Here is a 21412-nt window from a genome sequence, read left to right on the forward strand (position 1 = left end):
AAATTTGCATTTGCGTCAATGAAGGTTTGTTCCGGCAACTATAGGACACCTTGTTCATGGACTCAATAAAATTATCATGACCAAATACACACTTAGAAGTAGCCATGCAAAGTCTACCGAATCTTTACTTTAGCTGGCCTATTAGATTTACTCTAAATAACTTCGATTTGTTTTAATTTCTCTTCACCTAACAAGGTCTGGAAATAAGGCTATCCACACACACACACACACACACAGACACACACACATACAGACACACACACAGCAGCAATACTCATCTATCCTGATTCCTGTATCATGCCAGTACAACATGCTGGTCCATCAGTTATAAGTTGTTTTTTGACACGCCCCCATTTTGTTTGTTGGTAGGCCCTACCAGTCTTCAAGGTTCAGAACCACTGGTTTGACCTACCCTCACAGAGAGAGAAAAAAAAATGTTATGTTATTTACCATACGTTAAGAACTCTCAAAGCAAATACTAAGACTATCCATCATGGTCAATGATTCATCAAGATCTCCAAAATCACATGTCAGGCAAAATCATAAAACTATTTAACACACCGAGGCTTCATCTGACACCAAACATAAGGCAAGGAATCAGGCCTGACTGATTCTGGGTGCATTTATCTAAGCAGGTAAAAGTTTTCTGAGGCAGAATCCTGATCCTAAATGTGTTTGAGGCATCCTCAGGCATTGGATAAATGAAAATGTGTTTTCAAACGTTTCTAGAAATGCCGATTTGAAACGCCATTCAAATGGCATTCTGAAATGCATGAAACCACAATCGCCTTTCTGCGAGTAGATAAACGCTATGTCATTTTGAAACATGTTTCTACTGTATACACCATATATTTCGCGAGTCTAAATTTTCGCGAACCGGGAATTCCCGACGCTTTCGCGAGTGGTTAAATTCGTGATCGTGGAGTCCTGCGCTGAACGGAGAAATGTACACGCATACGTCATGTCCACATCGGGATCAGAGTCAATATTTTCGCATGTTTTTAATTTCGCGAATAGCACCCGACTCGCGAAATTCGCGAAAATAAAAACCTCGCGAAATATTCGGCATATACAGTATCTTAAAGGTCCTGTTTACCTTTGGGAGCAGTGATTTAAAAAATGTTCAAGATATCACTTTTGATGCATATGTGTATGTCAGTGGTATCACAAAATATCCTACCATATAACATTTTTGCAATAAAGCCTAAAATACAAGGAGATATCACATTTTTTCTCATTAAACCATGACTGTAGACAGTTTAGTCTGGAAACATTTTTATTATAACTATTGTTCCCATTTTGCATATTTAACAATACTTAACTTTGATTATACTGGTTCAAAATTTTACATTGATTGTTTCTATCCTTAACTCACATTTTAGAACTATTTTGAAGCACTAACTCACATTTAACCCGTTGAGGACGGTTTAATTTTGCTACAACACGCATTTCCCATAGACCCTTGCCCGAGTATACTCGGGACTCGTCCTCAACGGGTTAAGAACATTTTTGAAGCACTAATGCTGAGTTTTTGTTTCATCTGCAAATGGGTAGATGCCTTTACGGTCAACCCCAGCTGTTTCCAGTTGTGGAGAAAAGCAAACGCCATTGGTGTTTTCCACCCATTACTTGTATGTGAATGATGAAGGCATGTTTGGTGGTACACAGTTGACTCTTTACTTCCTGGGACGAACTATGGAAAGCAGCTGCGCAGTGATATCACTCGAATCAAGATTATGATGGTTAGATAAATGCGGCACCCTGTGAATCGCATTTCAAACCATGTTCGAAAACATGATTTATTTTTTCTCAGGCTAGATAAATGCAGCCAAAGACGAGTTCTGTGAAAGTTTGATCATTCATATCTGTGAAAGGGATAGTCAGGACTTTTCTTTGGTTGGATTGCACTGGGCTACGTTAACTGCATCAAACAGCACCCATTGAGATTTTATATTGCAATTCCCATCTAAGCTGAAAAATGGTGAGCTATACAGTATGCCCCAAAAAAAAATTACAATCAGATTTTCGCCTCAATAACACCCAATATGATTAAACTGTCTAAATGTTACTTCAGGGTCTTAAAATATAACATCTTAGCTCTATTTTGCAGAAAACCCCATCCGATTTGGTTAAGCGGTCACAGAGAAATGTGGATTGCTGTAAAGCATGTCATGAGTCTGATTCATCCAAGTTTAGCACTTTGATGATCTTGTGTGTGAATGCAATAGACAAAACTTGGAGGGAAGAGATTCCCGATATCCTCTACAAAATTCCTCATTTCTTTTTAACCATTGAAGCAAAGTGAATGGGGTTTCTGTAAGATGTTGGCAATGAGTTATAGTTTCATACCCTGAAATTGGATTTGGATTGATTCACTATTCTTAAAGCTATCATTGTGGAGGGTACCGTTGTAATTTTTTTTGACATACGGTATAGTAGACTTCCATGAGATAAGAAGGCACAAGTTACTGTATGCTTCTACTCTCATCATCATTGCAAGTTTGTTATTTCCTGCATACAGGTACAGATGCAGGTCTGAGCAGTCATGCATTCATTTCCGTGGGGGTTGACATGGTTCAACTCTTTTTTTTTTCCTTCCGAACTGCAGCAATCTCCAATATTTGACAACCTTCATTACCTCGTGGCCTTGCCCTAAAAAGATGTTCTCTTCTTGTCATCGAGCCAAAGACCATTTCTTAAATCAGCACCCCCCCCCCCCCCCACAGAAAAAGAGGTAGACAGTGACAGAAAGAGAGAGAGAGAGAGAAGAAAGGAAATATAAAGACTAAGGCAAAGATTAAACAGCATTACAGTTGTACCTCACATAGAGGATCTGGAAAGTAAAGGGCAATCAATGTAGTTGTCATGGAAACATGTCAAATGGACACAGTCAGTGCAAAAGAAAAAGATAAGATGGATGGATGGGGGTTGCAGGAGGTGAACATATCTGTTGAAGCGAGAAAGATTATAGATTTTTCACAGGAACTCTCCAAACAACATGCCTACATGGGAAAAATCAGAGAATGTTTCAGTACTGGCACTTTCACCCTGGTAATTTTTGCTGACATGTATGGACTGTTCAGAGGAGAATTCCTCTTAGGTATACTTTTGGTTGAGATAGGAATTCAGGTTTTAACACTTGGAGATAACTAGAAACCACTTCTTATATCAAATATTAAACTGCATACAATTCTAAGAGGAATCAAAAGTTTATTTCATAAAAATCAGTTTTGAAATGGCTGAGATATTCAAAAACAAAGAGGTCTTAATCCATTGAAGACAGACGGATTTTGCTAAAACATGCATTTCCCATAGACACCTCCCTAAGTATTCTCGGGACTTGTCTTCAGCAGGTTAATACTCTTTAAATTCCTCTTAGAATTTTATGTTCTTTACTATTTCATATAAGTGGTTTCTAATATCTCACAAAAAACAAACAAACCCTGATTTCCCATCCCAACCAAAACTATATCATCCCTTAATATTTTTTTTTTTAATGACTTAATGGAATCGGGCAAGAATCACATACAATAGTACTTTTGGAATAGAAGAAACTAGAAAAGCACTTGGAGAGCACAGATCTTCGCAAAGCCAGCAACTCATTTCTACTCTTACACGCATGCAATTCCCCAAATAGAAGCATTTTGTTTACATCATACAGCAAAGCGCCTTGCCCAAGCAGAGCACGCGTTTTAGTGTGCATACAAATCTCCAATAAGCACAGCTTGAACCCCAAGTTCGTTGACCTTTATATGCAAAAATATGAATATCCTCCAAAAATCCATAACAATTCCCGGATCACTCAAAAATTGAATGAGATGTTCCTTGTGTCAATATCAACTTTTTATGCAAGTTTTATTTTAATCCCTACACAACTTTTTGAGTTAGTTTGTAAACAGACAAACCAATGCTGAGGATCACATAACAACCTCCTCCTTCCTTGGCGGAGGTAAATATAATCTAACCTAGTGTCCCATTGATAGTTATGACCTTGTATGGTTGCATGAAGGTGACTGCATACATAGAAATTGGAACAGATCTACATGTACACCCACACAGATCAAAGTTTAATTTTTCTCAAAGTGTTTTAAGAAATCTCTTTCATATGTCTCTTTCAGCATATCACTATTGGATCAGATATACATGTAGTTCAGTTGACATGCAGTTGACAATCAGTTGGCATGCATGCTTGGTGTTTCCTTAGCCAATTCACATAGACGTCTGGAACTAATTGTCAACGAATTGGGATTAACTAAGCCTGCTAATCCTTCTTGTGTTGCTATGGCCTCCCTGTTGGACTGAAGCACATTGCTACAAATGGGTGGGCTTGCTAACTTTACAACTAGGTCAAGTTTGGATGTATGGATTACTGAAGGCTGAGGAAAAAGCTTAACGAAAATTAAGCTTAGTGCCTGGACACAAAAATCGAATAATATGATGTAAAATACAAAAAGAGATCATATCTACATCCATGGCAACTATACAGCAATTACAAGATATCATGGGCTGAGAATCAGAAGGGTGCTAACATAATTTTGGGGGTATTGGTATTACATTATAGAGATTGATGTCTTCTACACTATTGTGTCAATTTAGATTATTTTCATTTTCAGTAAAATGTAAAAACTAATAGCACAAGGGAACTATTTACCAAATATTTGGAACAATGCTTATGAGTCTACCCTCTTTTGATTAAATAATCTTTTCATTTCATGAAAATATTTTGGCTCAAATCTTAGAACACAATAGTGGCCTTCTGGTTCTCAGCCAGCTGATATCATATTGTCTACGGTAGTTCACATTTCCTAATGTAAGGGACATAGAAATTTGCACTAATTCTGACACAGATTCAAATTCCATCTTTAACATGAAAAGGAAGTGCATTAATCTCATCTCACCTTTTTAATTGTCCAATGTTCTATTTACATCAAAGTTACATTGTAAGTGAATTATTTAAGATTTTTCAAACAGAAAGACTGGAATAAGGCAACACGAGAAAGAATACCATGAGATGCTTCTTTTCATAACTTTTCATCAAAGTTAAGTATTGTAAGTGAATTATTTAAGATTTTTCACACAGAAAGACTGGAATAAGGCTACATGAGAAAGAATACCTTGAGATGCTTCTTTTCATAACAAGAAGGATCTTAAAACACGTTTTTCATTTTAATTAACCCTTGGTGTGTTTTGTTTGCAGATGGGCATGCAAACTGGGATGCTTTCTTCATCCAACTGGCACAAATATCTGGAAACTAATTGTCAGTTAATAGAGATTACCTACATCGTAATCTCCTAAATTCTTAATGTGTCACCTTGATCTTCTTGTTGATCGGAGGCACTTTAATATAATAATACAATACATTGTGCTTAATATGGATGTTTCTAAGTTACACCACTTTGCTACACCTGAGTGGGCTTGCTAACTTTATAGCAAAAAAAAAAAATCAACAACAGCAAGAGAAGTTTGGATGGATTATTGTATGCTACTGGAAAAATGGCATAAATACAGCATTTAAGATCACAATAAAAGCACAAGCATATTATTTATGGTTGCAATCTTACAGAGCCCTGTTTTATGAAGAGTTAAAATTGATTGTATAGTTGATTTTCACTGTAAGTCTATGGCACCCTGCGTGGTAAGGAAATTTAAAGTCGATTTTATCTTATGATAAAACGGGGCCGAGGTATCCTCACTTTTATAGTACATTGCATGTCCTAATGGGTTCAGGTGCAATATGACAAGATGTGACATGATATGATTAATATGATATGGATTTAATCCACTGCCACTTAGATGTAGTAAATCTCCATAAAAGAGAAAAATCTCTCATTTATTTCCTTTAGAGAATATACAAAGAAATCATAAAAACATGGACATGTTCGCTTTTAAAGTCCTACTATTTTCAATGTATGCATGTCATACATTCCTATGTCAAAATCTAACACACATATTTGAGGGGGATCTGCAAGTGTCATTAACTTCCTTTTTATTTCCTGTGTGTAATTCTATTATATGCTGTAGTTACAGGTATGTTGCCAGATGAACAGAACATTGGCATCTGATTTGAGTGTAATAATAATAATAATAATAACAAATTCTTATATAGCGCATTTCAAACTTGAAAAGAATTTCAATGTGTACAACAAACAGTACCAGAAGAGTATGTCTGTACTGGTAATACAAGTCCCAAATAGGTGATGCATTGTGATACCATTTAATGTTTAATTTCAAATTCTGCAATTGCGAGATGATTTGGTCTGTTGCAAGGGGTGAGGGATAAAATTTTACACATCAGTTTCACAAAATTCACCTGGCTCTGATCTGGTGCTGACAGTAATTACACAGCGAAAGACCAAGAGGGGGACAATAACACCTGACTCTTATCTGCTGTTATATGTCAACTAGCAAAGGAGCACACTCTGTACTTAATCAAAATATGCACATATCTTTTAAGTGGCTCTTAACAGGCACACAGGTTTCTAATCAACTCTTAATGTGCCACATTAATGTTTAGAGGGACATGATGAAATTGGTCGGCATGCAGTCATTGTCGGTACCTATTAAGTGTTAATTGATGAGCTATCATACCTACAAACTTGTACTACTAAAAAGAACATTAACTGTTCAGACTATCAAGCTTCTTGGTAACTCTTTGGAGTTGTAATTTGTGGAATAAGCACACATTATTAAAAAAGGACATTTCAAAAAATGAAATGAAATGCAGCACAAGTCTGTGCCAATCTTTATTTTTTTATCTTTATTTTTTTCTTTCAATAATAACCTAGGATTGATCCTCTGTGGATACTCTCAAAACAAACCAAATTCACATTTGAAATGTTCCAATCTATTCAATCTACCATGAGACCCAAGATTCTCACATTTCTCTTTAATTTCGAAGAGCATGAACTGTTCCCTCTGAGCTACATTTCAGCCTAAAGATCATAGCATTAATCCCTAGGCTAATTCACATACGCCTGAAAAAAAAAAAAAGTCTCTTTTTTGCAATGCAATTCAAAAACCTATAACTCATGAATGTTAATAGGCCTCTTGTGACATGCCCTATACAAATTGGCGACCTACGCCAGCATAGTTACTACAAATTAAAAAAAGATTTCAAGCTCTGTTGTGTAACCTCCCTCTATAGCATTCGTACCCTAATGAAAATAAAACATTTCATAGCTATTATTCCCTCCCTCTGATAACAGTGATCACCTGTTTAACATTTAGTAGAAATCATGTTCTCAAATCTAATGGATCCTGTATTATGTAGTCTGACACAAAAATCATGTGCTGCTATTATGACAAAAGCTCAAGAGGACTTCTTACTGTAGAAGCAATCTTGGCTGTTGCCATGGTAGCTGCAATTTCCTACTTTCAATATGTAATAGCTAGCAGTCATGGAAATAGGACCCTGAAGAAATCCTGTGTCTGCAGGTTGAAAACCATAAAAAGGCTGCATCACTAGACAAATATACTGCTGCACAATGTCTATCATTAACAGTTTTGTGGTTTCTTTTGTCCCCTCCATAAAAATAGACACATACACACACACACACACACACACACACACACACACACACACACACACACACACACAAACACACATGCACCCACACACCCTCTTGAAGTAAAGGTGGAGGATGTTTGCACCCCTCCTCCACTGGCATTCCGATCCTCTCAACCTGCTGAAGGAACCGGCGGTATAAATACCAAACTCCATTCAAACCCCCATCAAGCTCTGCGTATTTGTTGGTAGGAGATTCAGATACCGGCAGAAGATACCAGCAGATACCAAAACGGAATGACTGATGAGGACGATGGTGCATTCCTGACATTGAATGAAGTATGGACCAACAGAGATTAAATGAGGAGTACCAGAATAGAACACTACACACTTCATAAATACGTAATGTGATGCATACACATTACAGACCAGTAGAAAGCAGCTTCAGTGCAACTGGCAGTGGACACGTACTGTAATCCACTACTTCACCATCTACTGCTGATCAGAAGATGAAGAATATGAAAAGATGAGCATGATCGAATATCTTGCTTCAGGCACACACTACTATTTATGAAAACAACACATGAAGCTGTGTTCTACATACAGTGTTATCTGTGACAAAAGTGAAAGAAATGCTTTATCACCTAAGGGGATCATCACTTATTTTTGTTTTGTTGTTTGTTTAAGGGAGGTTCGGGATGAATAGTCCTATGTAAAAAGTTCTTGTATTATTCAGTATGTACTACAAAGCAGAAGAGCTCTTGAAAGTTGACATTTGTAGTGAAGCTTGGATTCGTGAGGTATTGACACGCAAATGCTCTGAATAAATGCCATGAGCAATGTGGGATGGAAGTGACCTACATGTAAATCTTGTGGGGAATATTGGACTCTAAATACCTTCACCTATCAATCACTGTCACTTTGGGTCACTGAAAATTTATGTTTGGTGTTGAAAATCAATTTGAATCCACAAAAAATGCAAGCTACATGTAATGGCTAATGAAGATGTAAGCTCAAAACAACATTAATTTCCAGTTAAGTTACACAAAGCCCCTCTGATTTAGAAGTATACTCAGTGCTGAGGTGAGAAACAGCCTGATAAACAGACTACATAATAATTTATTATCAATGTACGGTATGATGATAATAGAAGGTTGCCTTATAAATGATAGACAAAATGACCACTTTGAGGATGGACTAAAGTTACAGTTAACTACAAATATGTATGTTGATGAGAAACAATGAGGAATGTGAGAATACTTGTGAAAACTGAAGAGACAAAGTAGATAGCGTATCTGGAAGACTGGATCATCACATTCAGTTGGCAGGTGTAAGGAATGCAATGGTGTTTATAGAAATGCAATGGTATACGGAATGCAAAGATGAAATGAACGCGAGGTATAAGAAATGCACTGGTGTTAGGAATGCAACTTTAGGTGTGAGGAATGAAAAGGTGTACAATGGGGATGCAAATGTATGAAAAATGCAAAGGGTAAGGAATTCAATGGTGTAATGAATGCAAAGGCATAAGGAATGTAAAGTGTTATGTCTGCAAAAATATGAGAAATGCCAATGTGTTAGGAATGCAATGGTTTAAGTAATGCAATGGTATAACAAATGTAATGGTGGAATGAACAAAAATGTATGAGAAATGCACTGGTGTAAGGAATGCAAAGGTGTACATAATGCAGAGGTGTAAGAAATGTAATGGTGTAATGAACACACATGTATGAAAGATGAATAGGTGTTAGGAATGCAAAGATGTATTGTAGGTAATGCAAAGGCATAAGGAATGCAATGGTATAAGAAATGCAAAGGTGTAATATGCAAATGAAAAAAAAGCGTACAAGAAATGCAAAGGTATTAAAAAGATAAAAAGGTTTACAGATGCAAAGATTCTTCTGATAAGATAAAAAGGTTTACAGATGCAAAGATTCTTCTGATAATCTAGCCAGTACCTCATCAGTCTTCCCTCCACCAAACATCTTTATAAGAGACTTCTGATTCTGTAAAACTATGTCAGAGTTAGTTGTTACAGGCAGGATTTTTTTTTTTTTTATAAATGTAAAATGAGGAAAATGAACTTCTCAACATCTCACACACAATCTCACACATTATATCCCCCAAATCTTCAACTATCTAATTATACTCAATAAAGCTTATTTTAAGGCTTCTTGTACAAGCTCTCAATTTGGCATTTCATCTTCTGAAATTATCTACTTTCAACCCGTTGGGGATGAACTGATTTTGCTGTATCATATACATTTCCATCTAGTCTTCAACAGTTTTTGAGAATTAAAGATGGCATGGAAGGGCATCATCAGTCCCTTCTCATCCAATGTTTAAAACATCTATCCACAAGCATTCCTGTACATTGTACATGCCTGTACTCATGGGCTGTACTAAATCCGGAAATGATTTGTTTGATTAATTTTCCAGAGTGCCACTCAAAGTATAGAATACACATGGTCGCTCATATATTTAAAACACCCCCCCCAAAAAAAAAAAAAAAAATAGACTAACTCCTGTTACAATGACCAGGAAAATAACTCCGAAAACACATACTGTACTATGTTTACAGTGAGTCATTGACCATTGATGTTTGCTTAACACATCTTTGTCCTCAGATTAGCTGCACTATAATAAAAAACACAATAGGCTATTGACCTTTGGTTTCACTGCACTCGGAAATCACATACACTAAGACAAATAGATGAGAACATAATGAATAGAGATATCAGCATGAAGAGTTGAGAATTACCGCAAATGTCAATATTTTCACGATTGATTTTTCACGCTGTGCGACTCAAAAACATATTCACAGGATCTTGAATTGTGGTGTGCAATCATCAACCCATTCAGAATGTGCAGACAAAATTGTGAAGATATTTTCATGGGCTTTAGAATTCATACTGGCCAGAAGTAGTGCGTAATACACGAAAATTAATGTACATGTACTGCAAATATTTTCGCATTTACAGTAGTTACCTGGCATCTTTTTTTATTTTTGATTTTTTTGTCTTCACTGTTTCCCTTATTAGAAGAACCACTAACCCATTGTATCACATTTTCATTTCTACCGCTAGCCAGCCCCAAATCGTAAGTGCCACTGCAATTGGTTGAAATCTGATATCGCTACACCATTACAAGTAATTGTTTGCATCTTCACTATCCCTAGAAAGCTAATGGCTTGTGGGGGTGTTTAATGTCTTGGCGAGGTGGACAAGATTTCAAAACCTGTCTTCCCCTTTCCTCCTTGTTCTCATGTATACAGTTGAAAGGACGTTAATGACTTGTCCAGAGGGCAATGACAACACCCTTTGGGTATTTGGGACAGTGATAGTTACTGCCTTTGCGATGCTGGGCCCATTCACACACAAATGTTATCAGTTTGGGATCACGCTGCAAAACTCAACTTTAAACATAGTCGCTCGCAAACATCCCACAAAACTCGCGAGGTCACAAGCCAAGTACTTTAACACGTTGAGGACGAGTCCCGAGTATACTCGTGCAGGTGTCTATGGGAAATGCGTGTATAGCAAAATAAAACCGTCTTCAATGGGTCAAATCTCGGAACTACACATGCCCAGTATGACCCCAGTGCTCACCCTCTTCACATGGCCTCAAGGTATCAAGCTGCATCATGGGATTGGAAAAACTTCTCTTTTCTTTACCGCTATCGGTTCACACACACATTGCAGGAGGAAAATCATAGCAGGCGAGGGTCTTGCAAAAATCAAGATGAGCTGATTTTTGCATCGTCATGACACTCGGTGATTTCTATGTGTCCACACATAAAAATTATCGCTTTTTACATCAAGTTGCAGGAAACAAGCTTAAAACATTATTTTGGGGTGTGCGGGAGTGGGCCTGGTGTCAGCATACATTCAAGATATATGTATGCTTCAAGCACCAGTGCAAATGTGATACAAGTAATGCCATTAATATAACACTATCTTCATATGAAATCAAATTCAATCATAGCTCTAAAGAACTATAAAACACTTTTTTCTTTTCAATCAGCCTAAGTCCCATCCACTAACTCTGATGTCATATAATCACATTACATTTTTTCTTGCAAGTAGCTCAAAATGGGCATGGGAAAGATGTAAAAAAACAAAGAAGGAACAATGATTGTGCTGACAGTAACTGCAAGGTGATGTTGAAGTTGAAGATGAAAATTTCATTCTACTCCGACACAGGCAATTTGATACAAGGGACTTTGTGCAATCTACTTGGTATGCAATACAAAAGTCAAGTAATAAACCAATAATAATTTAATGACAATAATAATAATAATAATAATAATAATAATAATAATAATAATAATAATAATAATAATAATAATAATATTGATAATAATAATAATAATAACAATAATAACAGTAAAAATTATATTAACAAATAACAATAATAATACACTACTACTACTGCTAATAATAATAATAATATACACATTGATATTTCACATCCTCCCCAACACACCTACCCATGGAAAGCTTTGAGGAGACAGCCCATTCACATATTTGATGAGCTTTCAAAATTTCAAAATGGACTTAACGGTAAGATAGAATTCCCATAAAAATTCCCATGCTTTGGTAATATGCCTAAAGGATGCCTAGTATGCCTAAATTTAAAAAAAAAAAGGTTGTACAATGTATCAGTAGTATGTCTATGTCAAGCTACAGTGTATACATGTATATAGCTTATCTGGATCTATTTGAAACTGTGTAGAAGTAGGAAGGGATGTGCTGATTTGTAAAATCCTTTCAATTTTTTTAATTACGTAGAGGCAAATCACTCACACCATAACATCCTTGACCAAGTTAGGCATGGCTGGTGAATACGGCAATCTGACTGGCAAGTAGGATATTAGGAGGAGCACCTGCTTTCACGGCTTACCCGTGAATCTGTACCATGAACGACTTTGAAAACCCACCTTCTTGGTGGCGTGACAGGCACTTTGGATTCTAAGAGACACCTGTTATTATCAGCAGCGTGGAAGCAACGCAGGCAAACAGCTCCCCCCCCCCTCTCTCTTTATTGGAAAATTACAAAGTGTAATCATCACGGATGCAATATTTTGAGATGGGCAAATTTGGAGTGGCATTGGAGGAGGGATGCGGTGCTCATCAGTGGGTGATGTACGATAACTCGAGAGTAATCATCCATCTTCCAGCGGCCTTATCTTGGTGTTCTCAATCTCCTCGTTAGATCTACGGGCCTGCCTCAAATAACTCCTCCCCCCCCCCCCACCCACCATCCTCCCCAAAGAAGAGAACATCCCGTAATGCAAGCCCCTGTAAAAAACCAATTTCACATTCCCCTCTCAATTTGTTACAGCAGCGGCACAAGACAACTCACCCACGTTCAACACGCACAGATGCAAAAAATGCCATTTAAGTGGATGTAACGTTAGCACTTTAGATAAAAGAATGAGTTGATTGAATCTGGATGCCGAACACAAGGGGGGGGGGAGGGACCTAATTCATCTTAAGGTACTTTAAAACCTCACATGAAACAGAGGTCTTTACCTGTTGATTTTTTTACAACCTCAGACATTATTGTGGTCATTACAAAAACTTCTTTTTTTTAACCTTTTCACACAAGGTATCATTTACACAATGGCACCCCCCCCCAAAAAAAAAAAACCCAACAGATACTGTAAAAGTGGATATTTTTGCACGACTAATTTTTCGTGCTCAGCAGGATAAGAAGGGTTTTCAGGGTTCAAAATTGGCGATGGTCCGCTGGCCATTGGCCACCCAAAATCACGTCGGACTAGCTAAAAATCATAAAATTCTGAAGTTACTAGTCCGTCTGACTAGCCAAAATATTGCTTCAGTGTCAAAATTGATTCTAAGTAGTCCGCCTGGCTATTTAAAAAAAAAAAAGTTAAGTGCGACCCCTGGTTTTGTGTGTTTTTGATTCTACAGAATGAAGACATCAACTACTGGAACATATGGCGACCAAAAATATTAATGTGCTTTTATTTTCATACTAGTTTCTGGTTGCGCGAAATGAATTTAAATGCTGCAAAAATTTCCACTTTTACAGTAAGGCCTATAATTTATATGAGAGGAGGCTACATATCTTATATCTGAATTGTAAAAATATGTCAACATGATGAGAGTGAACCCTCTTTGAGCAGACACTTCAAATCCAAGATAATTATTATCATCAAAATTTCTCATTAGGAGGTAAATCCTCAATATATCAACCACTTTAAAGAAAAATATGCATAGAGCTGTACATGGACATATTCCAATGTCAACATTTGCTATTAAAATCAAATCAGATTGTAATTCCAATATCAACATTTGCTATTAAAATCAAATCAGATTGATGGAAACGTGCACAATTCCAAGTATATTTTGGAATGTCAGTCATCCAAACAGCAAATACATGTAGGGCACCACATGGTACACACACACATACAAAGAGATCATATGGCAAATTCCGTACATGGCATCTACATTTCTTTATGTCAAATATATATACACACATTACATTATACGCCATCCTACAATAATAAATAACATGCTGATACACATTGTATCAGTATGTCATATTCATTCAGTACCCTTAAAGTCTGCACAGATGAACATTTGAATACTGAAACACATGGGGGCATCTTTCAGCACTCAAATCCAGTTACACTGACAGAATTCCCCTCACAAGACTCAGTTTCAAGGCAATCAAAAGTCAAATTGAGATGTTTATAATTTGATAAGATTATGATATAAGTTTTATGGCTGTGATGGCAGCTCTTCTAACCTCCTCAGGTTTCCACTTTATTCCATCTATCATGATGGCAAATATCACTAATATTTATATTAACATTTCATCCTTATAAAGCGTATGATAATTATTGATTCTCCATTTAAGCTTAACATAAAATATAAAGGAAATGCAATAATCAGTGACTCAACAAGTAGGTTTTCGGGGTCTTCTTGAAAGAATCAAGGGAAGATAGTCTAGTAATTGTATAAAGAGGTAGTGAATTCCAGAGTGTGGGAGCTGGTAATTTAAAGAATCATTTACCGTAATTATGTTTGTGCATTAACAGGATAGACCATGTGGACAAAAGCTGTTGTGACGATGCTTTACTGCAGGTCAGATTAGCCATAAATTCATGTGATGAATACTGCTACCCATGGCACCAATAAGCAGATTAGTCCGAGCTGACGGCTTTCCAACTTCGCATATTTTGTTAAAACACACATTCACGTACAAACTGATTGATAAATTACAATATGCCACAGTACACTGAAATCATCATAGCCAGAGCTTTGTCATGAGAAAGTTACATCAGAGCAGAGCTTGTAATTTCTCTACAACTTTGCTGTACTGTATTTTTAGCATCTATAAACATTTCTAATAAAGTTACATGGCTTTGTATGTAAACAGAATATTTTCCGTAAGTGTTTGTGTGTTGCAATCTCAGAATAATGTCACACAAAGATGGCACACGAAGAGCTAAAGTTCCTGACATGTCTACCGGAAATCTTCAAAACCCAATATTACTCAGTCTGAAACCACTACACTTCTCAACTGCACCACATGTACTGGCTTCACTAAACGTGTGCACACCAAGACTGTATCTTGTGTTCTGTAACAGACCTCTGACACGAATTAACCCAGGGATGCTCCCACCACCTCCTCCGAACCACCATCCTACCACAGACCATGGTTCCAACAGAGCAAGGGAAGGCCACATGCTGGTAAGGAGGTGAGGAGCCAAAGATCATCGTCCCTGGCAGCTCCTGTCTTAATTCGATCAAGGATGAAGGCCAGTGCAATCATCATCAAATTTAGCCTGTCAAATGCCATCTTAGCTTTATTAGCATCCAGGGCAGCGGGTTCACCGCCAGTCTTATTCGAGGTCTTCATCAAAGCCCCAGCATCGCCCATTCCACCAATAAGTGATGGCCATTAGCCTATTATCTTCTTTCCCCTTCCTCTGTGTGGAAGAGATGGCGGAAGAAAGTGCTGGAGGAAGAAACTGCCACAAGTCCATTCCTCAACCCTGCCGAGATTTATTGAGCCGAAATAGCAACCAGTGGTCTCCCTCTTGTATTACCCCCACTTAAAAGAAAAAAAAAATAAGAGTTCCAATCTGATAACTATACTCAGAGGACCACTGGCAATATGCCTGATGGTTGCACTTGAAGAAAAAAACTTGCATAATAAGCATCTGAGAGGAAAATGGCAGATGTACAACTTTGTACCACAGATAAAACTATTCCTGACAGGACTGCCGGCAACATCCATTTTCACTTTGATACAGTGACCTATTGCAGCTTGAGGTTAATGATCACAAAAACTGGGTTGTTCAGGACCAGCTGTTTGGTGAGGCAAGTAAAAGAAATGATTGGCATCCCCGAGGCAAAAACGTAAAAATAAGTAGGTGTAATGCAGAAATCTGTTCAATGCTTGGACATTTCCATTATTGATTGTGACACGTACAACCAAAAGTCATACACACTATTCAATCAGGCTACAGAATTCTGGCTCATTTTAAATTTATTTTTCTCTATTTAAGGAGAAAGATATAATTTATTAGTGGAGAAAGATATAACATACAACTTCGGACAATGGGTCAAGTAATAGTTTCAAAGGTTATACAACTATGATATCTATGTTCATATGGTCAAACATAGCTATCTTTGTGTTTCATATTGCACACTTCAAGCACCATATGTACACATATGTCATTGTACCTTAACCAAAAATAACCATTTCTATTCCACTTAGGCATGAGTATGAGTCAAAGATGAAATAATCAGGAAGAAAGAGAAAAAAGAAATAAAGTGTAGAAGAAGGAGAATGAAAGGAAAAAGGAACAAAAAAGAACAAAAACCAAAGGAAGATTAGAAGGGAGAGAGTTAGAGGAGAGGCATCATGAAAGAGAAGACCAAAACAAGAAAAAAATCAGGGATGGAAGAACATAACACCAGAACACAATTTCACCCTGATATCTCTTTCTGAGTTTTCTGTACAAACCACAGATATAAATCTCTTATAAACATGTACCGGTACTCAGAGTTTATAAAATTTATCATCCAATTTTGTTTCAGATCTAGGCAGAAAGACAAACAAAACAAAAAAATAGGAAAGACGCAACAGGAGCTTTTCTTCACAGTTGACAGAAAATCATATTTCTCCTAAATGTTTCCACCGACATCCAATAATTGAGAGTCAAGAGGGCAAGGCAAAGTTACTCAGGGTCCCACACACCGCCTGGTGTACCACCGCTGGGAACACTCTGATCGATGGTTGTTGTTCTACAGGCTTTAGAAGCTTGGCATGAAAAGCTGAAATAAGTTTCCTCTCAACCTTCTTACCTCCATACCCCCTCCACCCCCCCCCCCCCAAAAAAAAAAGAAATTAGAATTTTCTCTTTTTTTTCATATCAATTTTCTATGCTTTGTTGAACTGACCTCACCATTCAAAATTTCATGCCTCATGGTGATGTCCTTTCTCACCCAATGCGAAACCACGCGGGGGCTTCTCTACCCCCTGGATAATTCATGTCTATTCAAATTAATTTTTTTTTTCACCCTTCAAATCTCAGCACTAAACTGACAGGCATTTGCTGCACTCAAGAAATTGTTCCAAGATTTGGTAGCTGTCTGCTGCACTGGCCAGCAGGGCATCAAGATATAAAACTGATATTACTTGCAGGGTGGGGTGGGGGGGGGGGGGAGTGAAAGGGGTAGAAATGCATAACTTCATTTAATACTTCATCCTTACCCTACTGCGGAAAACTGTATGAAATTCTGTAACAACTTTGCTCAGTAGTGAAAACAGGCCAACTGCATAACAACAACATTAACTCAAAGAGATGAATAGACATCTGATGATGACTTAAATCAACACGGACTTACTGTACGCATTGCAGCATTCTCCAAAAGCCTGAGCACAGTTTGAGGGAAGTCTTCAGAAAAATGTAAGCACAGTGTTAACTTCTTTCTTCTGAAAGTCTCATATGAAGTGAGAAATCATATGGCACAATTGCAAACTATAGTTTGAAAGCTGCTATGAAGGACCAATGTTTTGTCAATCTCACAACTGATATATCACAGCTTTTCTTTAATAAACAAACATTAATCATTCTGGTCGCAGGGACCCACATCAAGTTTGGGGTTGTTCAAGTTAGAAGATGTTTTCATGCTTGCTTGTTCACTTGATCATGTCCTCTTCATGTACAGATATGTGACAATGTTTCATTCTCCATGACTGAGCAACATTTCTATTTCTAGATCTTCAGTGTAGAAGCCAAACAAGTCAATAATTAACTGTCAACTCATTGCTATCAGGGAACTGCATATTTCCCCCAAAAAAGTTCATCACTGGTAAAGTAAAATCCCTAATTGGAAGCAAGCTAATTGATGTTCCATAATTCTGATCACCAAAGATACATTGTACATGTATGTCGATGGTTCTGTCAAAACTCCATATAAGTTCATCCATACTGTGTGCTTTGTTTGCCAACTGGCACACATGCTTAAAGGCATTATTTACCATTTGAGGATGAAACAAAAACCCAGCTTTAGTGTTTCAAAATAGTTATGAAATGTGAGCTAGGGATAGAAACAACCAATCTGAAAATTTGAACCAGTATAATTAATGTTAAAGGGGAAGGCTAGTAACTGATCAGTGGGAATCAGTGGAAATGCTGGGAGATGATTGTTCCAATCCTTATGGGATTCATTCAAGAGTTCATTGTATATCTATTGTTGTGTGAAAATGATTTGCTTCATAATGGTCTCATATTCAAGTAATGTGCAGTTTAATGCTTCCAGGTTAGCATCCCTGGTCAGTGACGGAGCATTAATCTGCACATTACTCGAATATGAGACCGTTCTGAAGCAAATCATTTTCACACACTAGATATACAATGAACTCTTGAATGAATCCCATAAGGATTGGAACAATCATCTCCCAGCATTTCCACTGATTCCCACTGATCAGTTACTAGCCTTCCCCTTTAAGTATTGTTAAATATATACACAATGTGAACAATAGTTATAATAAAAATGTTTCTAGACTAAACTGTCTACAGTTATGGCTTTCTGAGAAAAATAGTAATATCTCCGTATTCAAATTCTAGGCTTTATTCCCATTTTTTTTTTTTTTTTTTACACAGTAGGATGTTTTGTGATACAATTGACTTTACACATATATGCATCAAAAGTGATATCTTGAACATCTTTTAAATCACTGCTCCCAAAGGTAAACTGGACCTTTAAATTCTCTCTTCCCCGATTGGCACAGATGTCTGCCAATAATAATTTGTTAATGAAAAGAAGTTTATCTAAATCCTTATCCCTATTGTGCTACCATGGCCTTCCTGTTGAACTGAGGCCCTTTGCTACACCTGGGTGGGCTTGCCAACTTTGTGAATTGGCCAAGTTTGGAGGAATAAACTGAATGCTGATGAGAAACCTTAACAAGTTGAGTTACGTGCATAATGGGCTAAGGGAAAAGTCATTCTACTTTTTACACTATCAGCCTGGAGGCAAAAGGGCTGAAAGGCTAATAAATCTGGGAACCTCTTGAAAATATAAAATTTGACTATAAGACAGAGAACAGTACAAATACCTCAACTGTCCTTTCATTCAATAAAGAACATCTGCCATTTGATCATATTGAAAGAAAATTATGTTTATGAGATGATTAACAGATTATCAAAATCATAGGGAAGTGGCAAAAGTGCTTTCTTTAACTTGTAAAAACATAATTTACATTTCTCAACCTGCTGCAGTTCAAACTTTTGTTTTGTTATTCTTGTGTCATATTTTACATTCTCTTCTTTGACGGTATGGAATTGATGATATCCAGCAAAATTAGTCAGGCTTGCTTCATGGACATGCTTGGCTTTACCTTCAGTATCAAATCAAATCAAAGCAGGTCATTACACACACACACACATACATTCATATGTCATTCATTCAAAAAATCATGGACTCCTTCAGTGCATATTTCGCTGGAACCCTTTTGATAAACCTCCACCCCCCCCCCCCCCCTTTCTCTTCTTCTCTATTTCAGCCAATGCAATGGCAGGTTCTGATTCACAGGCACAGGAAATTCACTCCCTGCTGTACTGGTACTGTAAATGTTCTGGCTGAAAAACAAACATTTGCATTTCTAGACCATTGAGAACTTGAACAAAATCTGGGATAGGGGCAGTTGAGCTTTGATATAAAGCATGCAGATAGAGCATGAATATGCCGGCTCAGAAATCCATTCCACAGAACCTAGGAACATTTGCATGATGGGATTTATCTATCATGTTTATATTTTCTGTATTGATCCCCTCCCCCCCCCCCCCACCCTTCTTTCAGTTCATTGGTCCAACAGACCAAGTCATCGTGACATAGGTTATCAGCACAACCCTGGTGACTGTGTCTACATGGTCGAGTAAACATGGGGGAAGCTTGTTAGTTTACTTCAATAGCTCCAACATCAGGCGAATGAATGCGATGATTGTGCACATAAGTGGTTCCTACATGGGGTATTTAGCAATCTTGTGCTGAATAATACCCCAGTTGATTTGCGTGTTGAATTTGTATTCATTGAGGATCTATGCATAGCTAGAAACAAAACAGACCCGTCTAGTTCAGTTACTAGTAGTAGTAACTGTACTAATAGTCTACTTCATTGTCCCAGTAGGCCCTACTATGTAGTTTTTGCAAATCGAAATTACCTAGAATCATGCCATATATTTATAGTTGCTGCATCAGGCAAGCCTGAAATTTGATGATGTCATTTTGTCAGTCAACTCGTCAACTGATGCTATTTACAACTGTTGAACCAGAGCAGTGAAACCTCACTGGTTCAAGTAAATTTAATTCGCACTGCACACACAATACTCACGAAGACGCACGCCTGATGGATAAGGAATTCAGTGGTACATTATGAGAAATTCGGGCTCAAAATCTATGTCGGCTTGCTAATCGAGATGAAACACGCATAACACATTTAAATACATTAAGCGACGTTTTGGAGAGATGAACCTACCTACATCATTATTCTTGGCTGTACCGTCCTGTAGTGTTAAAGTGGAGCTATACAGCGTTTAGGAAAGTTGAATAACAAACATACTTGCCTGTGCGTCGGGAATGTTCCCGTCCGGAAGCTTATCCGATCCCTCCAACTCAATAACACAGTTAACTGGATCGTAATCACACGAGTTTTGGTGGTATTCCACCTTATGGGGAACGTATTTCGACCCCATTATACCACAAGAAAAATCCAACTCCACGTCAAGTACCAGCTCAGAAGCAAGAGCAGTCTACTGCAGAACACAGCCACTGCGCTCCACACGGTACTTTCTAACCACTAAACTGCCTGAACTGCGATTAACCCGTTTCTGCGTGGCGGCTATACGTATCTACTGGCAGGTAGGGTAGGGTACCAAACGATGGGTTTTCAATCGTAATGTGCTTCAGTAGACACGTGCGTGCCACCCGTGCGTTGTTTTGGTTTGTTCGTCATATTATGACTGCGGAACTAAAACAAAAACAAAACAAAACAAAGAATAAGGAAAAGAAGTGCATTCTGCGCATGCGCGTGTCATAGATACCCTGGATGATCCAGGCCAGTGTTTAATCAGAGTTCTTACTAATGGCTCTTCAACCTTTTTTCTTTCTCCAATTAACACATCAGAAAACGTATCAAAGATTTTCCCAAATATAGCCACACAGTTTCGTAAATTTCATTAATGCAGTTATGAAATCCATCAATCAAATTAGGTTGGTTGGAAGAGAATAGGAAAAAAAAAAACGGATCTAAGAGAGAAATTCTGTAAAGGAAGGGCTTTCGTTGGTTTGTAGTTATAGCAAAATAATGATTTAAGTGTTTCTTCATGTAACACACTTTAAAAAGACGAGAACTTAATT

The 21412-nt window shown here is 37.5% G+C and overlaps 1 protein-coding gene across 1 annotated transcript in view; it reads right to left on the reverse strand.

The window, feature by feature from the left end:
• LOC140241945 (solute carrier family 28 member 3-like) overlaps positions 1-20748 on the reverse strand; it is a 71521-nt gene extending 50773 nt beyond the window's left edge. Inside the window, exon 1 of the mRNA XM_072321692.1 lies at positions 20620-20748. Within this exon, the coding sequence (XP_072177793.1) occupies positions 20620-20748 (129 nt within the window). The remainder of the gene's footprint in view (positions 1-20619) is intronic.
• Positions 20749-21412: the final 664 nt, after the last annotated feature.

The sequence above is a fragment of the Diadema setosum genome, chromosome 18, assembly GCF_964275005.1.
Source record: "Diadema setosum chromosome 18, eeDiaSeto1, whole genome shotgun sequence".
Taxonomy (NCBI): domain Eukaryota; kingdom Metazoa; phylum Echinodermata; class Echinoidea; order Diadematoida; family Diadematidae; genus Diadema; species Diadema setosum.